At 40.9% G+C, this 23,868-nt stretch overlaps 2 protein-coding genes across 4 annotated transcripts in view; both read right to left on the reverse strand.

Annotated features, from left to right (window-relative positions):
* Window positions 1-403: 403 nt before the first annotated feature.
* Window positions 404-3,292, reverse strand: LOC137956281 (uncharacterized). Of its 3 annotated transcripts, XR_011113231.1 has the most exons (3): window positions 2,359-3,292; window positions 889-985; window positions 551-638 (listed from the first exon to the last, which is right to left on the reverse strand). XR_011113231.1 is itself a non-coding variant. In XM_068803703.1 (2 exons), exons 1-2 carry the CDS (start codon window positions 3,002-3,004, stop codon window positions 538-540), a joined length of 747 nt encoding a protein of 248 aa, XP_068659804.1. In that variant the 5' UTR covers window positions 3,005-3,288; the 3' UTR covers window positions 404-537. The 3 variants fall into 3 exon arrangements, 2 of the variants coding, with proteins under 2 accessions (XP_068659804.1, XP_068659806.1); XM_068803703.1 differs by lacking the exon at window positions 889-985 and having other exon boundaries at window positions 404-638; window positions 2,359-3,288; XM_068803705.1 differs by lacking the exons at window positions 551-638; window positions 889-985 and adding an exon at window positions 1,006-1,687.
* A 793-nt stretch (window positions 3,293-4,085) lies between these two features.
* Window positions 4,086-23,868, reverse strand: part of LOC137956743 (DExH-box ATP-dependent RNA helicase DExH8) — a 53,711-nt gene continuing 33,928 nt past the window's right edge. Inside the window, exons 13-14 of the mRNA XM_068804347.1 lie at window positions 14,959-15,489; window positions 4,086-4,776 (exon numbers count right to left, since the gene is read on the reverse strand). Of these exons, the coding sequence (XP_068660448.1) occupies window positions 4,558-4,776; window positions 14,959-15,489 (750 nt within the window). The 3' untranslated portion in view covers window positions 4,086-4,557. The remainder of the gene's footprint in view (window positions 4,777-14,958; window positions 15,490-23,868) is intronic.

The raw sequence follows: 23,868 nt of genomic DNA on the forward strand, positions 1-23,868 counted from the left end.
AAAAAAAGTATCTTTTAACGATGTAGAGGTAACAGAAAATGAAACTTTTTCCTTTTTCAGGGAAATGAATCTGAAAGTTTCTTGGAAATGTGCCCACTTCCCCTATAAAATTTATTTATTATAATTTTAAATCTATGTATTGTTACATTTTATGAAATTTATTTATATTTTATTTATTATACGTTAGTTGTAAAATAATCATTTTTATATGCTAAAGTTTTTTATAGGCTTAATAACTTATTATATATTTATTATAAAAAATTTAAAGCATTATAAAATATTATTTTTATACTATTTTATTTTATTGTGATGTTTTATTATATCATTTTAAATTTAATTTACGCATATATATATTTATTTTATTTTATTTATACTCTATAAATATATCTTATAATACTTCATTTATAGAATTCTAAAAAGTAAGGTAGGGCAAGGACATGAGTTTAGAAACAAGTTGCCAAAGGCATGAACAAGGTAAAAATAATTCAACAAAAGCCCATAGAAAATATAAATCAACAGACGTATGTATAGCCATTTTTAAGCAACTACTCTCCAATCATGCTTCTTTCTTCTACACCTATGATGAGCTTTCTGCTCCGTAAACGAGTGTTCACCAACTATCTCCATAGGCTCTGCACCTGCAATATAAATAACCATCGTTACCCAATTTGTAATACCATTTAGAGAAGATCCCAAGAGCACAAAATGCTGGCCTCGAAACAGGATCGTTCTTGTTATCTTACTTGTTCCAATTGAACTCAGAATGGCAGTTAAAAGAGATGGGCAATAAAGTGATGCTGCTTAATACTAATAAGAGGATAAACACTGCAAATCAAGTTGTTTGTGGCTTCTTTTTTTTCAGCACGATCTTACTTAAACCAAACTTACCACTAACTTTGTTTGGATGGTATAATCAACCAACTTTGCAGTAGTTCTTGGACCTTCTTACAGTAGTGAAGAGCAGCGCATTATATAAGCTGGCTTTCTAAACAAGAGGAAATAAAGAGAGGGAAGATGAAAAAATTCACATTATCGACATTATCTTCTACTGGCTCAAGACACACACAGCAAGGCCTCGGAAATAGTCATAGGCAAAAAAAGAAGTTTATCATAAACTTGAGATCATACAACACTTCTCCGAGTAACAAGTTCTTTTATAATTTATAGGCTCATGATGGTCAAGACTTTTTTTCCCCTCTTACAGACTAATGTTGGCTGCTGGATCAAGATTACTACGAGCAAATGACATTTAAAAGACTTAAACACCACGAGCAATTGAACCTAACCATAACCCACCACAAGTTACAAACAGAACTTATAGTCCTAAAAATACCAAACATCATGATTTGATCCTACACAACAAGCATTTGTTCAAAAGAAGCTAATTCTAAATCATGATAAAACACAAACAAGGGGGCTTTAAAAGCAAACCTAAATATAATAAAACCCAGCAAGTATCAATCTATTTCTCCAACAGGAACCAACCAGCCATGCTATGCTCACAATATCTGAATCATCTCTCCTAAAAGAAGAAGATGAGTGGCCAAATAATTTCAGAATTTCCTAGATGAAACTATCAAATTCAGTAACCTAGACATAAGATGAAGAATGCCAATGCCCAACAACTGTTACTTTCATACTCCTCAAAGATCTACCATGCATCTGCTGATTTGAGAGGAATGTCATCCTGTACAGTACCTTCAGAGTAAATATATGATGAAAAACAGTCATAAATGTTTACTCGTCCAAAAACATCTCGATATGAGTAGTTGCCAGGAATGGATAAACAAGGTTCCCTTATTAAAAAATCTACAAGATTCTCAATTATCATTCTAAACATTAACAAACATCAAATAGCATAAATGGTATAGAACATCCTTCTTTCCACTGAAAACCTAAGAAGCCGGTGAATTCTTGATGCAGTTGATAGATAGACAACTAAAGAAAAACTGGATCCCAAAAAACAAAAAATAAAATAGCTCACTATGACTAAGCCACACAAGATATAAATGAGACATCGTCTAAAATTAAAGCAAACAAGAAAAAAACAAATAATAATCGGGAAAAGGGGGCTTAGGCTTAAGGTCTGGCTAGAACGAGTATTCAGCCCCGTGGAAAAGAACGGGAGTATTCAGCCCCGTGGAAAAGAACGGGCGCAAAAAAAAATCTCCTACAATAACGAGACAACGATTTAGATTTTTGGTGTCTTTTGAAAGAGGAAAGGAAAAGAAAATTCGGCGACAGCAAAAGTTTCAACTGTAGACAAAATGGAAGAGATGCAATAACATCGGCAACAGTAAGTGAATTTATCCTGCTAAGCTGCAACACAACAAAAAAAAGATCTGTCCACTACTGTACCTTCAAGTCCTTTGCCCCAAAACAAAGCCCGACCTTCTTCTTCTTCCTCATCAAACTCATCTCCGTAGCCGAACTCACCATCTCCCCGATACCCAGGTTCGCTTCCATACCCCGACTCATTCCCAGTTCCTTCAAAGACACCAAAAGGCAACAACCCATTCGCCGAATTCTCCCTCTCAACCGAAAGCCCAACACCTTCCTTCTTTGCCTCACTAACATCAGACGCCCAGTTCCCATCTCCACTTCCATTCACGAACAATTCCCCACTTGAATCAGTGCCCGCGGCAACAGGAAAATCGGAGCACGTAGCATAGGCAGCAGAGGGACCGACAGAGCAGCAGCGGCGGGTACCACTCTTATCGCTACTACGACCAGAGACCGATCGAGATCCACGTCGACGGCGTTTCCGAGCGATCCACCGGAATTGCTCCCGCTTAGGCTTGGGCGGCCTATCGTCGTCGATAATAGAAAGCTTGGAGAGATCAAGATTGTCCACGGAGCGATTGGAGAAGAAAGGCTTAGAGGGATACAAATCGGAGGAATCTAGGGTTTTTGTCAGGGTTTGGAGATGGAAAGGGCTCCAGGAGTGGAGCTGAAAGGTGCAAGCCTCGATGGGGTGGCGGGAAGCTAGGGTTTTATGTGTCATTTTTTCTAAGATTTCGACATGTTCTCTGCAACAGAAATTGAGGAAGAAGACGAAGACGAAGACCGAGAACTTGCGTTTGCTTTCTGCCAATCGTCTTCTTACCCCGATATTTCTTCAGGTGGGTCAGGTTTCAAACGCCTGAACTTTCACCTCAGGTACGCCTCTGCAACCACTGATCTGTCGAAGTGGAGATACAACGGGTTTTGCAAACGCTGCGCGGACTCGCGACTCGGGCGACTCGACCCTGATGTAAAACAACTGGGTCGGCAGGGGGAGAATCGCCCCGATAGCTGACCTGTCCAGGATTATAAGAGTCAAGCGGTGGGTTATGGGTCTCAGACCAGATTCCCCAATCAAATCCAATGCAAATCCCCTAATAAACCTCCTTACGGCAAAAAATAAAAATAAAAAATCCTGATTTCGGGTTTCTTCGCCGGTGCTTCCTCCTTCCGATGATCATTTCTGCACCGGGCTACAGTTATTTCCAGTAACTTCTCTCCTCCTCTGGTGTCTTTCCCCCGTCTCTTCATTCGGAAAGCTGTTTATCTTTGACCTTCAAAGTTTCGTCCAATGTCGCTTGAGACCTAGATTCAGGTATTCCCTTGGCGAATCTCCCTTCCCTCTCCTGAGGTCTACCTTCCTCAGTTCCTTTCTCTCCCTCCTCTTCGCAAGTAAATATTTTTCATTTGATTTTCTAAGTTTTATTGATAATTGCATTGATTAATATAATTAATATATTTATCGAGGTATTTTAGTTATTTGATACAATGATTAGGAGATTATTAAGTGGACAAAAAAAAAAATTCTTTTAGAGAGGGGACCACATGCCAACAAGGCATTGAATAATATATGATAGATTCATGAATTATCATGAATATGATATATTTACGATGGATATATAATTAATATTTATTAATTAATATAATTATGAAATATTACACTACTCGTTTATTGATTAGTAGTTGACCGAGCAGATAATTGTTACTATAAATCCTAATTAATGATAAAAACAAAGAATAATTTAGAGCCAAAGTATAATCCCAATATGAGCAACGTGACCGAGTAGGCTGCTGGCTGATGGATGCGTACAGATAAGATCTGTGGGCTGTTAAAAATGCAAATGACACTGCCATGGCCTACGCGGTCATGGCAGTCATATCAAATGACACCATTTATAACGTAATGCCATAGTTCTAAATGTTTCTACAAACTTTCTGTATTCAAGCCAAACAAGATGATCAGTTCCCTGACTTAGAAATCAAGCTATCCTGTTCCCGCGTTGATAAGGCACTCTCTCCGGTAACAGAAATCCGCAACTGAATGACTGATAGACGAGCAATTGCCTTGATATTTCAAAACGAAAAGGCCAAGCTCTTCTCAAAATAAATGTGTCATATCTACAGATAGACCTCTAGCTATCCGGCCAAAACAAGTATGGGCCAGTATCAACTATTAAGCATAGCCGCCACTAACCCACTGTACACTATCGTATCATTGTGAATGGAGAGTCATATGTCTACATCCCAGAATCTCACATATAGAGCCACCGTCTTCTATCGCTGAACCTTGTATAAACTTTGGCGAAGAGCAGATGAGTAGTCACCGAACTGTAAGTCAGAGGGAGGATGCAGATAAAAAACATAGAAAAAGTGCTTTGAAATTTGCATTGGCTTATTAATGGTATTTCCTCCAGAGAAATCTCCAAAAGTTGATTCATCCACGGCAAACGACTTTGAAAGGAAAAAGAAGCATTCTCTTCCCAATTTTTCCACCTGAAAATTGGCAACAGGAAGAGGACATTACTCAAACACTCAAGTTGTCAATGATTCAAAACACAAAAGTAATAGTCAAATTCAAATATCTAAATTACATAAAAGTCAAAGTCAGCATGTAGTGTGTGTAAAGCAGTTAAAAATGGTCTGAATTGTTCTTCATAAGTTTGAGGTAGAACTGTAGAGACATGCTGTTTGGTGGCAAAAAGAATGTAATACTCTTCATAAAATTAAAAAAAAATAAAAAAAAATGTAGTACTCATTGCTCTAATGTAAATTAGAGAGAGAGAGAGAGTGTGTGTCTCCAGACCAGATCTCCACTTTCTTTTCGTTGCCAAGGCCTTCATTAACTTTGACATAAGTCAAACTTAGTTACATTAGACCCCTGCTGTCAACCTATGCGTCAAAATGTGACATCAAAATGTGATCCTCTGGAATTAGTGAAGAGCTTGCACTTACCCACGTGAGGTAATTCTTAGTCCTAGTTGATTTAATATGCTCTTCAAAGTAACAAAAGTTACACTCTGACATAAGAGATCCTAATAGTACGAAAGTTGGTTTCGTAGAGTCTAAGGCAGATCTCAAGAAGAGCAAGTCTCACAAGAGGAGCTAGCTCAAGAAGCTGAAATAAAGAGAATGTTTACAAGAGGTTTTCTAGTTTTGTTTTATCTTTTAATGTTTAATTTAGGAAGTTTAAGATGTGTGTAATTAGGTATGGGTAGTTTAATTTAAGCATGATTTTAAATGTAATAAAAATTTTATAAATAGAAACTGTGAGAGAAACATAAACACACATTCTCCCCCTTTCCTCTTTTCTCTCTTTCACGATTTTCCCTCTCCCTTATACTCTCGTTTTCTGATTCTCACAAGGCATCATAGCATCAATCCTAATGGACTAGGAAAAGAAGATGAAGAAGGAAGAAGAAAAAGAGTAAAAGTCCGGCTGCTGTTTCCTTGTCCCAGCAATCAGTCTTCAATTAGTTTCTTCTGCTTTTCAGTTCAAGTCTTCATCACATCTATTAGTACTCTTGTCTGCCTGTTGATGACTTCAGGGGAGAAGTCTCTGCTGAAGTAATAAATTTGTCTGTCTCTAGTATAGCATCCTCAGTTTACAGCCACTCCGTTCTTATCATCTCCCGTTTAGAATTTATGGTTTCATCTGCCAAGAATTAACTCTAGTCATCATGTTTTTACGTTTTCTCCGTCTTCAATTTTCTTCTTGTTTTGGCTATGTTGGCTATCAAAATCTCTGCTTTATTGATTATAGTTGTAGATGATTCAAGTTGGAGAGTTGCTCTGATAATCAAATTCTGTTGCTGTTATAGGAGATGCAGATAAGCCAATTGTAGTCTCATTTTAGCACCAGGAGTCCTTCAAACACATCTCTACCAGTCCCTCATAAGAGTCCTACCTTCCGCAGAAAAGTGGCAACTTCCATTGTCGCTGTCTGCTCTGCCAGCAAAAGTGAATAGTAGCTGGTGCATGTCGTCTGCTTATGTCAGTAATCCTTGTTGGCTCCGTCTGCTTGTAAAATTGAGTTTTCACATTTATTGGGCCTGTTTGTTTGCTGTTAACATATGATTTGTTTGTCTAGTCATGGTTGCTGATACTCATTAGTTCCAATAAAGAGAGGTGTGGTAATCATGGACTGGTGCATATCAGGTCTGCAATCATAATGGTAGTTTTTCAAACTAATTTCTCATCTCAGTTGGTAGCTGAGTGAGAATCAGCACTAAAGAGTCATATTTCCAACAGTCACTTACAATCTGAACCTCTCAATGGCAGCAGAGAAATTCGAACAGCTGTATTGGGCAGCAACAAGGAATCTTATTAGGACTAATCATCTCCCTTTTTTAATGTTTATTAGTATTTGAATTCTGGCTTAGAACCAGTCTTTTTTGTCCCTGTTCAATTCTACCCTCAAGTCCAGCCAGTAAGTGTCAGAGTATAAGTAGGATTCTGCTCTTTGAGCCTCCACTTCGTAAAAAGTAAGAAGAAGAAAGGTTGAAGAGAGAGAAGAGAAGGAGAGAGCTTGGAGAAGAGAAATTGAGCAAAGAAAACTGAAAATTCGTGGTTGGAGTCTTCCAGCTTCTATTTATAGATTAAGGGTTGAGTAGGTGAGGTCAATTTACAACATTGTCCCTACTTTAAGTAAAAAACCTAATTTTCTATATCTTCTATTCTACATGCCCCATTTACATGAAATTTGGTCCGTAGACATAGTTTGACATGTAGAATAAGATTACATCAAGAAATATAATAACGATAAGGTAAAATGACCAAATGCCCATGTTCTCTTTTTCAACACTCCCCCTAAAGCTGGAGAGTATATGTCGAACAATCCTAACTTGCCACAGAAATTCAGGAATTCACGCTTTCCCAATGCTTTAGTTAGGATATCGCCGAGTTGATCACTAGACCGAACATACGGAGTAGTTACTTCTTTCCTCATTACTGCATCTCGGATGAAGTGACAATCTACCTCTATATGTTTTGTTCTTTCATGAAAGATTGGAATATTTGCAATAAAGATTGTTGTTTGGTTATCACAATACATAATCATAGGATCCAACTGATCAAGGCCAAACTCCTGGACAACATATTTTATCCACATTAACTCACTGACAATGTGGGCTATTGCTCTATATTATGCTTTTGCACTGGACCGAGCAACAACATTCTGTTTTTTACTTTTCTAGCTAACTAAATTTTCTCTCAAAAATACACAGTATCCAATGGTCAATTTCCTGTCAAGTTTGGAGCTTGCATAATCAGCATCAGAGAAATCTTCAATCTTCAAGTGATTATTAAGTTTGAAAAGAGACCTTTTCCTAGTACTCCCTTTAGATATCTAAAGATTCTTTGTGCAACCTCTAGGTGAATTTTATGTGGATGCTCCATGAACTGGCTCACTACACTCACTGCAAATCAAATATCTGGTCTAGTAACTGTAGCATAGATGAGTTTGTCTACTAGCCTTTGATACATTGTTTTATCTTTTAGTTCTGGACTTTGATCATCATGAAGATCAAATTCTACTTCCATAGGTGTATCCACAGGTTTAGCCCCCAGAAGACCATATTCTTGAAGTATATCATTAACATATTTGCTCTGAGTCAGTGTTGTTCCTTCTTTGCTTCTCACTTCCTCAATACCTAGAAAATATTTTAACTGACCCAGATGCTTAGTTTGAAAGTGATTCACCAATTGAGATTTAACTGTTTCAATACCTGACTTGTGACTCCCAGATAGAATGATATCATCAACATATACCAGTAAGATAATAATTTCGTATGATCGTTTCAAAATAAATAATGAGTCATCACAATGTGTTATGCACCTACCCAATACTACCCAAAAGACCGGCCTGTTAGGAGCGAAAGACATAGGTACATAACCCAGGACCATAACATCACACCCACGCTCGCGAGAGCCGACGTCCACGGCAGCCCACTTACGACGGCCTACTCTAGTGACGGCCCATGGTGCGGGAACACACTCAGGTCGCCCCTTTCGCATATAGCGGTGGCCCATTGGTGCGGGAAGCACACTCTGGTCGCCCCCTCCAGGATTCGAACTCACGACATAACGCTAGCTTTGATACCAAATGTTATGCACCTAGCCAATACTACCCAAAAGACCGGCCTGTTAGGAGCGGAAGACATATGTACATAACCCAGGACCATAACACTGGCTTCTATGAAATCCCATGGATATAACCACTTGGCTAAAATTTTCAAACCAAGCTCATGGACTCTGTTTTAAGCCATAAAGAGCCTTCTTTAGTCAACATACCTGGAGGTTGCTCCATATAGAATTTTTTATTAAGGTTACCATATAAGAAGGCGTTTTTAATATCTAACTGGAATAAAGACCAACTATGAAGGATTGCAACAAAAAAAAGTATACGAACAGAGGACATGTAAACAACTGGAGAAAAAGTAAAAAAAACATTCACCTCAAATGTTTGTGTATACCCTTTTGCAACAAGACGAGCCTTATACCGTTCAACTGACCCATCTGAGTTATATATAATAGTATAGACCCATTGCCATCCAACTACAATAGCACCTGGAGGTAAGTCACATAACTCCCAAGTCCTTCTATCTGTTAATGCTTCCATTTCAACATCCATGAAATTTTTTCCAATGAGGTTGCAACAAGGCCTCCTGCACTGAAGAAGGAATAGTGCAAGTGGAGATGGACAAAGCAAACTTACGATAGTTATCAGACAAGGAATCGAAAGAGACAAAATGAGATAAACGATGGCAAGTACCTTTACAATCGTTATAGGCGCATCAACATGTAGACTAAACTTTCGAAGAACTGATCTCATCTACTTCAACTTCACTAACTGTATGAGTCATAGCTTTATACTCAACTTCAACACTAGAGATGGCCACTACATTCTACTTCTTGTTTTGCCAGCTTAGGTTTTCCCCTACAAAAATATAGTACCCAGTAGTGGACTTTCTGTCAAGCTTACAACCGACATAGTCAACATTTGAGAAAGCTTCTATTTTTTATGATTGTGAGGTTTAAAAAAGTCCATTTCCAAGTGGTCCCTTTAAGTATCTCAATATTCTTTGAGTAACTTCTAAATGAACTTTGTGTGGGTGTTCCATGAATTGGCTGACCACACAAACCGAGAATAATTTATCTGGTCTTGTGATAGTTGGCTTAGATGTTTTTTCCAACTAATCTACGAAATATAGTTTTATCCTCGAGTTCATCATTGCTCTCATCATGAAGGTCATTTCCAATTCCCATGGGTTTTGCACCCAATTCTCCAGCAAGTGAGAGGTAGTCCACTCGGTTCAAAGAGACGCTCGGTGATAAGGTCATCACAGTATTGGACAATTTTGCATTGTTGCTTTTCACAAAAGTTCGTCGCAGAGAGGTAGAAAGCAAAACAACCCATCTAGAGCTCCTTTGATCGGTGTTGATTTGTTGGGTCAGAGGTCATCCATTCAAATAGGGTGGCGAAGGCCGGAACCGTTGTGATTGGGATGGAGACAAAGGAGGCTTTTTCCCCATTTGTGACGGTAAAGCAAACCATCGCCTCATAGTGGCCATGGTGAGGGTGGTAGTTTTGTATAGGAAGCAGTAGGAATTCTTGTTGTTAAAGTGGGTCAAAGGCTCTATCCCAAAATGACTAGCCATTTAGAAAACCTCTTTTGCCAACTAATAAACGCAAGATCTTTGTACTCACTAATGTATGTGGGACTATCCTTAACACTCCCCCTCACGTGTAGGCACGTAGACAATTTGGGTGGATGCCCACATATGAGAACCTTGCCCTGATACCATGTTAAAGTGGGTCGTTTTATTTTTTTTCTCCTCTATACTATTCTAGTGGGAAGATTTCTGCTGCTTAGAAAAGTTTTTTTTTTCCGTTGCCAACTCTGTTTTTACTGACCGTTGCCGTGGTTGCTGGTTCTGCCTTGAGATTACAGAGGGGGTGTATCTAGCGAGACTGGTCTGTGGTGGTGGAGACCGATAGGAGCCACACTGTTCGGCGTTGTCGGCGAGAAAGACAGAGAGCTCGTTGTTCCGCCGACTGCCTCTCTGTTCCGAACCACTAGGATACGATGACTCTGTGAGTCTAGTTTATGTTACATATGAGTACTCCGCCGAGAACTCTATTTCCGCTGAGAAGATAGGTGCTGATTTGAACCAGCGAACCAGCATACCGAGTTTTAGAGTCTTTCCGCTGAGGGGGAGAATCTCTGTTCAGTGACGTAGCCGAAGAAAAAAAAAAGAGAGAGAGAAAGTGAAGACGCTGCTGTTGAGGCTTGCGAAAGAGAAGGAGAAGAAAGAGTTTAGTTGATTCTCTGTTCGTGCCGTTGCCGAAGGAGGAGGATTGTTCGGCATCGTTGCAAAAGAAGAAACAAAAAATATTTGCCCCGACGAAGACAACGACCACTGAGCCCGCTGGATTATCACCGAGCTCTCAGTTGATTCTTCCGAGCCATTGTGACGTTCCTTTATCCTCAGAAAACCCCTAGGTTGCTGTCTCTAGTCTTGGTGCTGTGAGGAAGACAAAGACCATTTCCCGCTCTGTTCGGTGTCGTGAGAAAAAAGATGACCGTCGCCCGCCTTGTTCGGTGTCGTGAAGAAGACGACGATTGTTGAAGGATCGTGCTCTCACCAGGTAAGGATCTGAATTATGAAACTACATCGGATTTTACTGCAGTGGATTTTTTTTCCGCACTGTTCAGGATTGGCAGAAGGTTGAAGACGAACCCGAATAAATTTTTTCCTAAGTTAGGAAAAATTTAATCAGCGTTGGGTTTGCTTCTTCAACCCAGCGAGCTGAGTCTCGTGTCGGACCGGGCCGATTGAACCAAGCTCGAGCTTGCTTCTGTTCCTTACCAAGTCAACTCATGACAACTCGGATCGGGTCAACTCAGTGAGTCAACTCGGGTCAAAGTGAAAAAAAAAAGAAGAAGAAAAAGAGTATACCCAGGCTCAACTCGGGTCTGGGTCAATCTGACTTGGACCACTTATATTTTTTTGCCTCGATATACATGTATGGACCAAAGCTTATACATATGTCTGCCATGACTCGGATATATTGATCTACTATTTGACACGGCGCAACTCGGTAAATTTTTTCTTTGGCTGGATTATTATTTTTGAAGAATTGACAGATTATTCCTGGTCAACATATTATTTGGTATTAGAGCATTAATGCAAGTCTTGGGCAAATTTCTTTAGATTTTGTGGATCTTCTCTCCATTTTTAGCAATCTCCTTGAAGGTTTTCCCCACATTTCGGGACTGGTAAGGTAAAATTTTTATTTTTCCCTTTTTTTCTGCCTATCTTAGCCTATTGGCTAATGATTACTGCTTCTATTTGACTAAATGTTGGGATTTAGAAGTGTTTAATGATCCCAATTTGAGAAAATTTCTCAAATCTGCCTACGTCGTCAACCTAATGCTTGCAACATCATCTATATAGCCTACGCCATCTTGATTTCTTGCAATTAGGTCATTTTTTCATTGATTTATGGTCTCAATTGCTGGAATTGATCACTATTGGTTCTAAATTGAATGAATTGGGTGCTGCATTGCCCTAATTGAATTCGGTGTGGGGCCCACTTGACTACGCAAATATCGAAATTTGGGGAAAGTGCTTCCCTTTGGTTAATTGACTCTCCAGTGTACTGAATTGACTCTCCAGTGTACTGAATTGTAGTATTTGGTGATATTTAATTAAACACGGGTTGCTGTCCAAAGGACTGCTGAGAGCTCAGATATGAAATTCTCTCAGTCTATTCAGATAACTACGATCCGAATTAATAGATCGAATAATGTAAACTGGTCTAGATCAGTTTTGATGTATTTAAGGGCCAGAAGAATGACAAAATATATAAATGATGATCCCCCTGGTACCTGTTATTGAAGATTGGGTGGCAAAAGATAATTTAGTAATGACCTGGTTGGTCAATAGTATGGAATCCAGATTTAGTGATCAGATTTTGAGTTGCAAAACTGCTAAGGCAATGTGGACTACATTGGCTTCCATTTTGTCTCAAGAAAGTAATTTATCAAGGATCTATGAATTATATATGAAGTTCTTTAATATGAAGCGTGGAGGTAGATTAGTGATAGATTATTTCACTGAGATGAGGAGAGTACTACAGGAGATTAGTACATTCCATCCTTTTACTACAAATGTTGAAGACATCTGTAAGAAAGAAAATCAGATTCAAGTAGCCCAAGTAACCCGGTTTTTGGATGGTTTGGGGAATGAGTATGATGCTATTAGAGCCCAATTGTTGGTTAATAAGGATGTGACCACTCTTGAGCAAGTTTTTAACAGAGTTCTTCGAGCTGAAGGTGCAGTTGTAAATAAGAATGAGTTAGGTGGAGCCCTCTCAGAAGTAACTGCTCTTAACCTTCAATCTTCTACTGTAAGCCCGACGGTCAGTTTCTTGGTGGTAATAATAGAGGTAGAGGTCGCTCTTACACAACCCGTGGTCGTGGCCGAAATGATTGGGGGGATCGAAAATGTGTTTATTGTGCTGGGACAAATTTGGTAAAACTACTTGGGTCAATTCTATAGTCACAGATAAAGACGCCTCCTCACACACTGGATCGTATGAGGAAATTCAGTAGTTATTACAGTGACTGGGTCAATTGACTGCTTCATCTACTGCTTCTCAGACTACCGAGACGACTCCTCCTTCCTCAGCGAGTGCCACGATGGCTAGTACAGGTATGAATGCACTAAATGTGTCTCATTCCCCCTCTTGGATCGTTGATTCAGGAGCCTCTACACACATGTCAAGTATGTCCTCTCTATTTCAGTCCATTAGTCCATCTCATTCATATTGTCGAGTTACTTTAGCTGATGGGCCCACCTCTCCCATTCAGGGGGAGGGTATAGTTCGCACTACTCCACAAATATCCTTCGGTTCTGTTTTATTTGTACCAAAGTTTCCAGTTACTCTCTTGTTTGTGAGTCATATAACTAATAAACGCAAGATCTTTGTACTCACTAATGTATGTGGGACTATCCTTAACACTCCCCCTCACGTGCAAGCATGTGGATAATTTGGGTGGATGCCCACGTATGAGAGCATTGCTTTGATACCATGTTAAAGTGGGTCGAAGGCTCTATCCAAAAATGACTAGCCATTTAGGAAACCTCTTCTGCCAACTAATAAACGCAAGATCTTTGCACTCACTAATGTCTGTGGGACTATCCTTAACACTTGTCATCAGCTTGCTTCCCTTTTCCTTTCACAGTTGTCCAATCACCGGTAATGTCATCGTCGTCTTCAGTCCTCAAAACGTCGCATTGTCGAGTCGCCTTGTCTGCTGCTGTCCGAGCAGAGGTGTTGAGGATCCATAGACAGCCCGTGGTCATCATTCTAGTTGTTCTTCTCACGATTGTCGTGCTGACATCCATGGTTTTCCCAAAGGACAATGCTTACGTTGGTCGCCCATTGAGTCGCCATCTTTTTTTCTTTTCCAGACAAAGAGAAGAGGTATCTTTAAAGTAATCTCGGTACTTCATTTCTATGCTTGAGCAATCTTTTAGGTCTTTTAGTATGTTCAGAATGTTAACCATTTCAGAACATATACTTTAGTAATAAACTCTATTCATCAATTAACAAGCATTAGTTGTGCCAATCTAGGACAAGAACCTGGGACATTAATTTTAATCAATCGTATAAGATGAAAGATAAAAAATTACCATACCCCCAATCTGGAGAGCCTAAAACTAGCATACAATAGAAGTGACAGTGAGCAAAGTCAGCTTAGGCACGCCTCAATTTTCACCCATGGTTCTCCAACTTAACGAGTCGACCCATGACTCAATCAGGTTGACTCAGATTTGGGAGGGCACAGATCAGATTGGAGATGGACTCAACCCTTCTGTTGAATTTACACCTTCTATTCTGGGCAACCCACCCTTGACTCACCCCGAGTCCAGCTTCCAAAGTCAAGAATCTCAATCCAACTGCACGAACCCAACTTGAATTTTCATGTGCCCAAGTCGGCTCCCTAGTCCAAGTCAGAAAAACCTAATTTCGGATTGATTGGTGCCTAGTGAGTTTTGGTGGTGTTGTCCAAGACTCAAATGGTGCAGTACTCATGGCACACTAAAACTCACAGACATGTGATTTAGTGGATGCTAAAGCTCTTCAAGTCTTAAGGCTATACTCAATTTCTCAGCTCCAATGGTGACAGAAGGCCTTAGTCATTGGCTGGCTTTAACAGAAGACTCCCATCCCTAGAGGTTAATGCACCTCTTTGATGAAATTCATGAAGCCTGCTCCAGATTTGATGTATTTAGCAACCACAGTGTGAGATATGCTAATTTTCGTTCCAAATCCCTTGCAAAGGTTTATCCCGTTGACATGTAATTGTTGGAAGCTCCACACTCTATTACATGAGGGTTGTTGTTCACCCTCTCTTCTCTTGTAGTTCTGTTTTTTAAAATGCAAAAGATTTTATAAATTAAAAAGACGCAACAGAACAGTCCAGGTGTTTTAAGATGGGTTCCAGACTAACAGAGCCTTTTTAGCAGGTTTAGTTTTTACTTACATGATTTCACCCATGCTTGGGCAGAGACTGGTTTTCATAACAATATACTTAATTGTGAAACAAAACCTTTAGACTATTCCAAAAATAACATAAAATAAATCAATCCTTTGGAGCTTCTCACCTGAAATTGTGAAAACTTGATATTGTTCATGGCCACAATCACATGCACATCATGCAAAGTGTCTGCTAAAAACCTGATTGCAAGAAATTGAAATAATTTCTGCAAAGAAAGGTGTTGCTTATCTGACTCTTCATCGTCTACAGGAAACTTGGCAAACCAGAACACACACTTCACGCACTCCCATGAGATGTTGATTTTAGTTTCTGTAGCAATTATGGACTGAAATGGCCGAGAAACCTCCCATAATACTGTAACACTAGGTGGGACTGAAGAATTTGGACAGAACAGATGAGAGGTGGTCGCAATTATCTTCATCTTGTCCGAACAACGAGAAAGACTGGATGAAAAACTGAGATGCATATTGTCATCCAATAGAAGAACACAGTCATTAGTGTTTGTGGGTAGCAAGGAGAGAAGAAAATTTGCACTATCCACTTCGCCTTCCGGAGAACAGATGCTCAGACTGCTGTTGGTAGGAAAAACTGGGCCCTCATCATGGGAGAAGAAACATGAGCTCCCATTATGACAACCCTGCAAAACAACAATCAACTCTTGTAAGAATATTTAGCTATTAAGCATATAAGCCAAATTCTCAAAAGAATTAAAATTATTCTCTTTGCTTTGGACTTAAATCATTGATCATTGTTCAACATGTTTTAGTAGAGCAGAAATCTGAATGAAGTTCACAGAGAAGTGGCAAATCTAATAATGAAAACCACTGAAAAGTTTAAAAGAGAACTGTAAATACAACATGATAGCTCTGCAAAAAAACAGCACTAGGCACATTTATCACAGTCAAGCTAACTCGTAATAGAACAGGCACAGCCCAGATGAGGCCACACTAGCCTACACAACTTTACTTGCCTATAAATCATCCAATGCATGGATGACTCCAGCTTTAACAAAATAATTTACTGCTAACAAATGCCAAAATGGGGTGTTGTAAAATAGATATCAGCAAAATTTCTAGAATTATACTCTCACTCATCTTTTTTCAGGGAATTGATGATTTTGTAAATAGGTACAAAGGTATTAACTGTTTTTGTTAAGATTATAGCCCCTCATAGTTAGCAACTTTCTTCTTCTTCTTAACTGAAAGACATATTTTAAATTATCTCCTCATTTCATTTAAGTGATAAACCTGTATTTAAAACATATTAGTTGAAAGCAAACAGTTTCTAGATGGAGCTTTGTCTCTACCAATAAAAAGCTGCATGAAGTCATAAAAAATAAAAATAAAAAGTAACTTAAACCATATTAACCAGTAACTCTCTTTCTCGCAGACGAAAACATGTTTCCTGGAATCCCACCTTAGATGTAGAAAAGAATCTTTTCCTCATTTCTATAGCAACCTATCAGAAACTCCTAAGCCATTTCAAGAACTTCTGACATTTTTTTAATCTGAATGAGCAGCTTGTGTCTATTTTATAAATTTTCAAATAAAAAACTTTAAAAGCTTTAGATTTAGATAATTTCAGCTAAGTCAAATCAATTAAAAACAATGATAATTTTTTTCTAAAATTAATAACAACTATTCGTTCAATAAAAATTTTAATAGTTTTTGTTAGAAGAAGTAATTTATATTTACTTAGGTTTTTTAGGAAAGAATCTTATTTCCAAGGGTGTAAGAGGAGAAGGGGCACTGTTGGATTCACCCATTCTGTATTGTGCGCAACCTATTTCCTTCTCCATTGATTACTCATCATCCAATTCGCCGACAACAGCCCTTTCTTGGGAGTTTTGTTGCATATGTTGGCTTGATTGAAGAATTTATCAAGTTTTTCGTATTAGTGATTGGCACACATTGAGTTTTTTTAACTAACCTTAATTTTTAAAAGTAGGGTCCACAAAGCTATTGGTTTATTTGCACAATAAAGCGAAATTATCACTGAATTGAAGATTATTTGATTCAAATGGCCGAGTTTGGTGAAACCATTACTCCCTCAAGGGATGTTGAGAACTCAGATGGAAAACATTTCATAGTGATTACATCAAAGTAATTGAATGGGCGCAACTATCTGAATTGGTCCAAATCTGTTCGAATCTATCTTAAGGCCAAAAGGAAGTCCAAATTAATCCGAGATGATCCTCCTATCCCCCTTACAAATGATTGCGAAGCAGAAGACAATAATGACTTGGCTACTGAACAGTATGGATTTGAGGCTGACAAATCAGATTACCAATTGCAAAACAGCCAAGGAGATGTGGGCGTCCTTGGAATCACTATATGCCCAGGAAAGTAATTTGTCTAGAATTTATAAACTATATGCTAGACTCTTCGAGCATAAAAGGGGGGAGAGAATAGTTATAGACTATTACGGAGAACTGAAAGGTATTATGCAGGAGATTCACATGTTCCACCCATTTACTATTGATGAAAAAGAACTTCAAAAACAACAAATATAAGTTCTTACCACAAAATTCCTAGATAAGTTGGGATCAAACATTAATACAATTAGGGCTGAATTACTAGCTTCAGATGATGTGTCATCACTGTCCACAACATTTAACCGAGTTATGAGGGCAAAAACTACAATTATGTCCAAAGAAAACAAGGATAATAAGAATGTTAATGTTGAATTCCTTTGGTTAGTTAGAGTCTACTCGAGGCCACAGAGGTAGTACTCGAGGCAGAGGTAGAAAGGGCTTTGATTGAGACAGAGGCTGGATTGATGGTAAAAGTGATAGGAAGTGCATTTGTAGACGCACCAACCATTTTTCTAAAAAATGTTGGATTAAGTTTGGCAAGCCTAGTTGGGCAAACTCACTAACTCATGAGCATATTGAGACCCCAACTGGACATATGTTTGGTATCTTACCAGGAGCACCTGATGAAATGCAGCAATTAGCTTAGCGCATGGCTCAGTTTGCATCTATCCCAACCCCTTTTTTTTAAAATGATGATAATTTTATTTCAAAGAAAGGGAACGTACATCAAGGAAGGTCTCCCCTAACAACAACAGATTGAAGGAGGGGGGTAGCTCACAAATCAGCAACTGAATTGGCTGATTTAAGAACATGAGACCAAGTACAAGAAATGGTGGAAGCAATGTCCCAAATATCAAGAAAAATCTGCCAGTGACGCCATGGGAGGAAAGATGAAGTGGAGCACCATCCGATGACGACCTTGGAATCTTCCTCTACAATAAGGGGACCACTAAAGCGGTCCTGAAAGATATGCAAGCCGTGAAGGAAACCAAAGAGCTCAACAGTGGTCGAGTCAGCAATTCCAAGAGGGTCAGAGTAAGAAAGTATGGCAGTGCCGCTTGGATAAAAAATCACCCTACCAAAGCCAGCCAAACCGGGGTTCCCAAAGGCACTACCATCCAAATTTAGCTTATAATGACTGGTGGGGGAAGGCTCCCAAACAACAACTCGGTAGGGGGCAGAGGGGACAGATATCTGAGCAATGATCTTCCAATTGGTGTGGACTGGGAAACAAAAGAGGCAAGCGAATTCTTTCTGGGAGTGGATTCATGTAGAGATGAGCCCATTGGCGGTGAAGGAGACCTCTGCAATAGAGTGGAAAGTACAGTCAAACCGTCTAGAGTTTGTCTCCATCCAAAGACACCAAGGGACAAAAAAATGCAGGCACCCATCAGAAGCTTGCCCAGGCTAGGAAGGCGGGTCCCAAAAGAGAGACGACAAATGGTGATCAGGTCAAGTGGGATGCATAAGTTGAGACCCATACTATCAATCATGTCAGTCCACACCTTCCAGGCGAAGCCACAGTGGAGAAGAAGAAGATTCACCAGATAAGGTTGTCTGCAGTGAAGATCTTATTGCGATAGGCACTCCAGAGAAAAAACTTCACCTTGGACGGGGCTTAGAGGCACCAAACAAAAACAACTGGGTGGGGGGCGGCCGGCCGAGACCATCGCATAAGATGGTGGTATGCCGAGGAGACTAAGAATCGTCCGCTATCATCAGGGAGCCAGATCATCTGGTCTGCCTCTGAGGGCGGACAATAATACTACCAAGACTTTCAAGCAAGCCATAAGCATAAATGGCTTCCTCATCCGTAAGGACACGTCTAAGGCAAAATTTCCATGAGTTATTCCCCCAAATGTTATAGAAAGATAAGTTGTGACTGGTTGTGAGCGAAAGCAAAGGTGGATAAGACGAGGCAAGAGAGCCATCACTTGACCACCAATCCATCCAGAAATGCAAACTGAAGCCAGCCCCAACAAAGAACCGAATGGCAGTGCGGAAAGTGGAAAACAGATGAAACATGGCCTTCCAGAAGGGGGAGAGATGACGACAGTTTCCATCAGTGATCCATCTATCTCTAAAGACGCCGAAGCTTAAAGACAACCATTGGCTTCCAAGAAGCCCTCGAGGAAGAGTTGAGCTTCCAAAAACACTTGAGCAATAGAGCATGCCCATTCCTTGGTGCACCTAATCCTGAGCTCACCCAAATACTTTGGCTTACACACTTCATCCCAAATGACAAGGTGATAATGAAATTCATTTTCAGTGCCACGCCACAGATGGATGATGGTAGGAAGAATAACCTTGAGATGATGGGCCAGGATGCGGGCGATGATCTTGTAAGGGTGATGATCTATCTTAGCCCCTTCCTCAACATCGATTGCACAACCTCAACTTCTTACAACTACTTTTGCTAGCTTAGGTATGTCAGCTTAACATGTGCATCCGAGATCCTCCTAGGTAATTGACTCGGAAGCGTCCACTCATATGTCAAGTATGTCGTCCTTGTTCACTTGTCTAAAAGAGTCTTCATTGGTTAAGCATGTTACACTAGTTGATGGATATGTTTCACCTGTCCAAGAAGTGGGTAATGTCACAGGGTGCCAACTGTGCTTGGAGGGGTTGTTGAATGTCAGGGGTAAGCCAAGATAGGTGTTGGGGAGGTTGGCGATTTTGCAGCCAAGATAGTCAACCGTTGCAACAAGGGCATTCTGATCCACATTGAATCCAGAGATGGAAGACTTGGCCCAACTTACTTTTTGCCCAGAGGAGAGTTCGAAGAGATTGGTCTTTAGGTGAATGACTTGATCCATCGTGCATTCACCAAAAGAGGATAGTGTCATCCGCATATTAAAGAATGGCAATATAATGGTTGAGGTCAACAGATATGGGGTAGAGCCATCCAATACGTTTTGCATGTAGGACCATAACAAAGAGGTACTCTGCAATGATGGTGAAAAGAAAAGGGGACAACGGGTCACCCTGTCTGATCCCTCGGGATCCGCAAAAGTGCCCACAAGCTTTACCGTTGACCAATAAAGAGTAAGAAACAGAGGAGATGCAACTATGCATCCAGAAACGCCAGCAAGAACCGAATCCCAGTTGACCAAAAAGATGATCAAGCAGCGTCCAGTTAACACAATCAAACGCTTTTTCAAAGTCTAGTTTTATGACAACTCTGGGGAGGGTGATCTGCTTGAAAGAATCGAGGAGCTCATGTGTTGCCATTGTTGAGTCTAGGATGTTACGGCCTTCGATGAAGACGCTTTGTCAGGGGTGGATGACTTCAAAGACAATTTCCCAGGACCTGCGCAATGACCTTGTAGGTATTGGTCGTGAGACTTATTGGCCTGAAGTCCTGGGGGTGCTTTATGTTGACCTTCTTAGGGATCAAGGTAATGAAGGAGGCACCAATGGCATGATGAGTGATTCCACATCGGTGGAAGTTGTTGATGAAGGCATAAACATCGTTGTGGATAATCTCCCAGTGACGACGGTAGAACTCCCCGTTGAAGCCATCCGGCCTAGGGGTACAGTCCGTCAGCATCCCGAGAGTGGCCAAGTAAATTTCAATGGGGGTAAAGGGGAGTTCAAGCCGGTCAGCATCCTGGCTGGCAATGTGGTCGTGCTGGAGTTGATGCAGAACAGGCCAATTGTATCTTTCCTCAGTTTAAAGATTTGAGAAAAAACTTAAAAAGTACATTTGTGATACAAAGACTATCCTTAATCACCTGATTCCCACTGTTTAGGGAGGTGATATAGCTAGCTTTTCTTCTACCCGAGGCAATGGAGTGGAAAAAATTGGTGTTTCCATCTCCATTGATCAGCCAGCGGAATCTGGCCTGCTGCTTCCAATGAATCGTTTCATTGTACATGATATCGTTTCATTTGCTCTTCCAGGAGGTCGAGCTTTGAGATCTAGCTGCGAATAGAACCCTTCTGGCAAGCAGCAACACCACAGCGGTAGCTTGACCAGTGGCGAATCTTAGCTTTGAGAGTCTTCAACTTGAGAAGTAGAGCCCAGCCACGGTTGAGGTTAGTTGGTATCGTTTGCCATCAGCTAACGAGGTTAGTAGCAAAGCTACGATCTTGAAGCCAAGATTCTCAAACCGGAAAGGAGAGCAACCCCAAGAAGGGGGATGGGTGTCTATTTGGATCGGCCAGTGGTCCGAGCAAGCGCGGTTGAGGACGTGGCTAGAAGTATTTCCATACATATGGAGCCAATCTAAGTTGGCGAGGAATCTGTCAAGTTTGGAGAGAATTGAGGGGGGGGGGGGGGGGGGGGAGGGGGACTGCCCATTCGACCAGGTGAACTCTTTCCCAGTGAGTGGGATTGCCGAAAGTTCAAGGCAGCCAATAAGGTCAACGAAGGCCCGCATAGTGGAGGTGATTTTTGTGGATGGAGAGGACTTTTCATAGCAGAGGCGAATGGCATTAAAGTCCCCAAGGAAGAGCCAGGGAAGGATCCAAAGTTGGACGAGGTGTAGGAGTTCATCCAAGAAATTGGCATAGTCATGATGGCAAGTGGGGCCGTAAATACCCGCAAGGGCCCAAGTATGGCTTTAACAGTTTACATTCGGAGAGGATAGCTTTAACTATAGCCCACTTGGTGCGCGAACAGATTCCCCTAATGTTCCGAAAAAGAACAATCATAGGAGGGGATGTTGGGGGATTGGTGCAGGCTCCTCTCCGTTATTTAGCTGGCCATTGTAGATTTCACCAATCCGCAAGGCAAGCTCCATCATCTTGGCCCATTTGTGAGGTGGGTATCAATGTTTTCAGGTTGGATAGCCTCAATGAACCGCTAGGAGTGCTCACTAGGAGAGAGGGTTGGTCGTCCGGGAGTGTTACCATATGTTGAAATGTATATTAAATAGGCTTTATGTTAATATTTCTTGTATAATTTATGTCATGTACATAGGGTAATTAGAAAGGGATTAGTTGGGCTGGGTTGCATTGTATTGAGCCCATGGGCTGTAATGTAATTAACTTAACCCTAAGTTTAAATAGAAAAGAAGAGGGGAGCAGCACTCCCGTTTTTCCAGCCTCCTTGGTGTCTTCTTCCTCATGGTGAAACCAGAGCTTGAAGCTCTTCTCTCTGGCTGTTCCGTCGGCCTTTGGTGGTGGTGGTTCAGTCCACTGAAAACAGAGCTTGGAGCTCTTGGTGTAGGTTGTGCCGTCAGCCTCAGTTCATGGTGGTTCTGTCCACGAGAACCCAGAGCTGGAAGCTCTGGTCTTGGCTGTTCCGTCAGCCTCCATTTGTCATGGTATCAGAGCTTGGAGCAGTTCTTGAAAGATTTTCTGGGAGTGGTGGTTCAGCTTCTCTGTGCTGAACGTGAGCTTGGAGCTCAAGCTCTCTGTCCGACGAGTCAGAGCTCTGTTCGAGCTCACGGTCTCTATCCAAGGAAGCTGAAAGGTCTCTGGTTGAAAGTTTCTGTCCGAGCTCAGAGGGGTGGGCTGAAGGGTCCTTGTTCGAAGTTTCTGTCCAAGGAAGCTGAAAGGTCTCTGGTCGGAAGTTCTGTCCGAGCTCGGTGGGCTGAAGGGTCCTTGTTCGAAGTTTTTGTCCAAGGAAGCTGAAAGGTCTCTGGTCGGAAGTTCTGTCCGAGCTCAGAGGGGTGGGTTGAAGGGTCCTTGTTCGAATTTTCTGTCCAAGGAAGCTGAAAGGTCTCTGGTCGGAAGTTTTGTCCGAGCTCAGAGTTTCTGGGCTGAAGGTTCTTTGTGGCTGCTGGTGTCTCTGTCCGAGCTCAGAGTTTCTGGGCTGAAGGGGCTCAGCTACAGTGTGTTCTGGGCCTTTTTCTTCCCAAGGCTAGCTGTCCATTGGTCTCAATCCCTTGTTCTCATTCCAGTCTCGGTCTAATTAGTGCTTCTTCCTAGCTGCTATTGCTCGGCTACACTCCTGTTCAGCAGTAAGGTGACCTTTGGTCTGGTCACAGCAGTAGTGGTAGATCTGGAATTTTCAGCGGGGTGGTATTTCTGAAAATTTCAGCAAGGGTTTCAGTCTATTTGTGGCCTTCGGAAAACATTTTTGTGAAGATTTTATTTCAGCCACTCTAGCTCCCATCATGTCAACGGACAAGTTAGATTTTTCCCCTATTTGGTTCACGGGTAAGAACTACAGTGCCTAGGCATTTCAGTTCCAGTTATTTGTCATGGGAAAAGAATAATGGGGTCATATTGATGGGTGTGATCCGGCACCTCACGAGGTTGAAGCGTTGTCAAAATGGACCACCATGGATGCTAGGGTCATGACCTGGATACTTGGGATCTGTTGAGCCTCACCTAGTTCTTAATTTGAGGCCCTATAAAACTACAACGGATATGTAGAATTACCTCCACAAAGTTTATCATCAAAACAGCACGGCTCGGCGGTTTCAAGTAGAATATGAGATGGCTAATTTCACGCAAAGAAGTCGTTCCATTGAAGAATATTTTTCGGGTTTTCAAAATCTTTGGGTTGACTATACTGATACAGTTTATGAGAACATCCCAGTTGCAGCTCTCTCTGTTGTGCAAGCCATACATGAAACCAGTAAGAGAGATCAATTCTTGATGAAGCTCTGTCCCGAGTTTGAGATTGCCCGTTCACATCTGATGAATTGTAATCCAGCGTCGTCTCTGGATGCCTGTTTGAGTGAACTTCTTAGGGAGGAGCAGCGCATTGCTAATCAGGCTGGCATGGAACATCGGGTCCAGGTTAAT

The sequence above is a fragment of the Aristolochia californica genome, unplaced genomic scaffold (genome assembly GCF_029961685.1).
Source record: "Aristolochia californica isolate CCGP_79_NKW_82.1479 unplaced genomic scaffold, dmAriCali1.0.hap1 SCAF_2, whole genome shotgun sequence".
Classification (NCBI taxonomy): domain Eukaryota; kingdom Viridiplantae; phylum Streptophyta; class Magnoliopsida; order Piperales; family Aristolochiaceae; genus Aristolochia; species Aristolochia californica.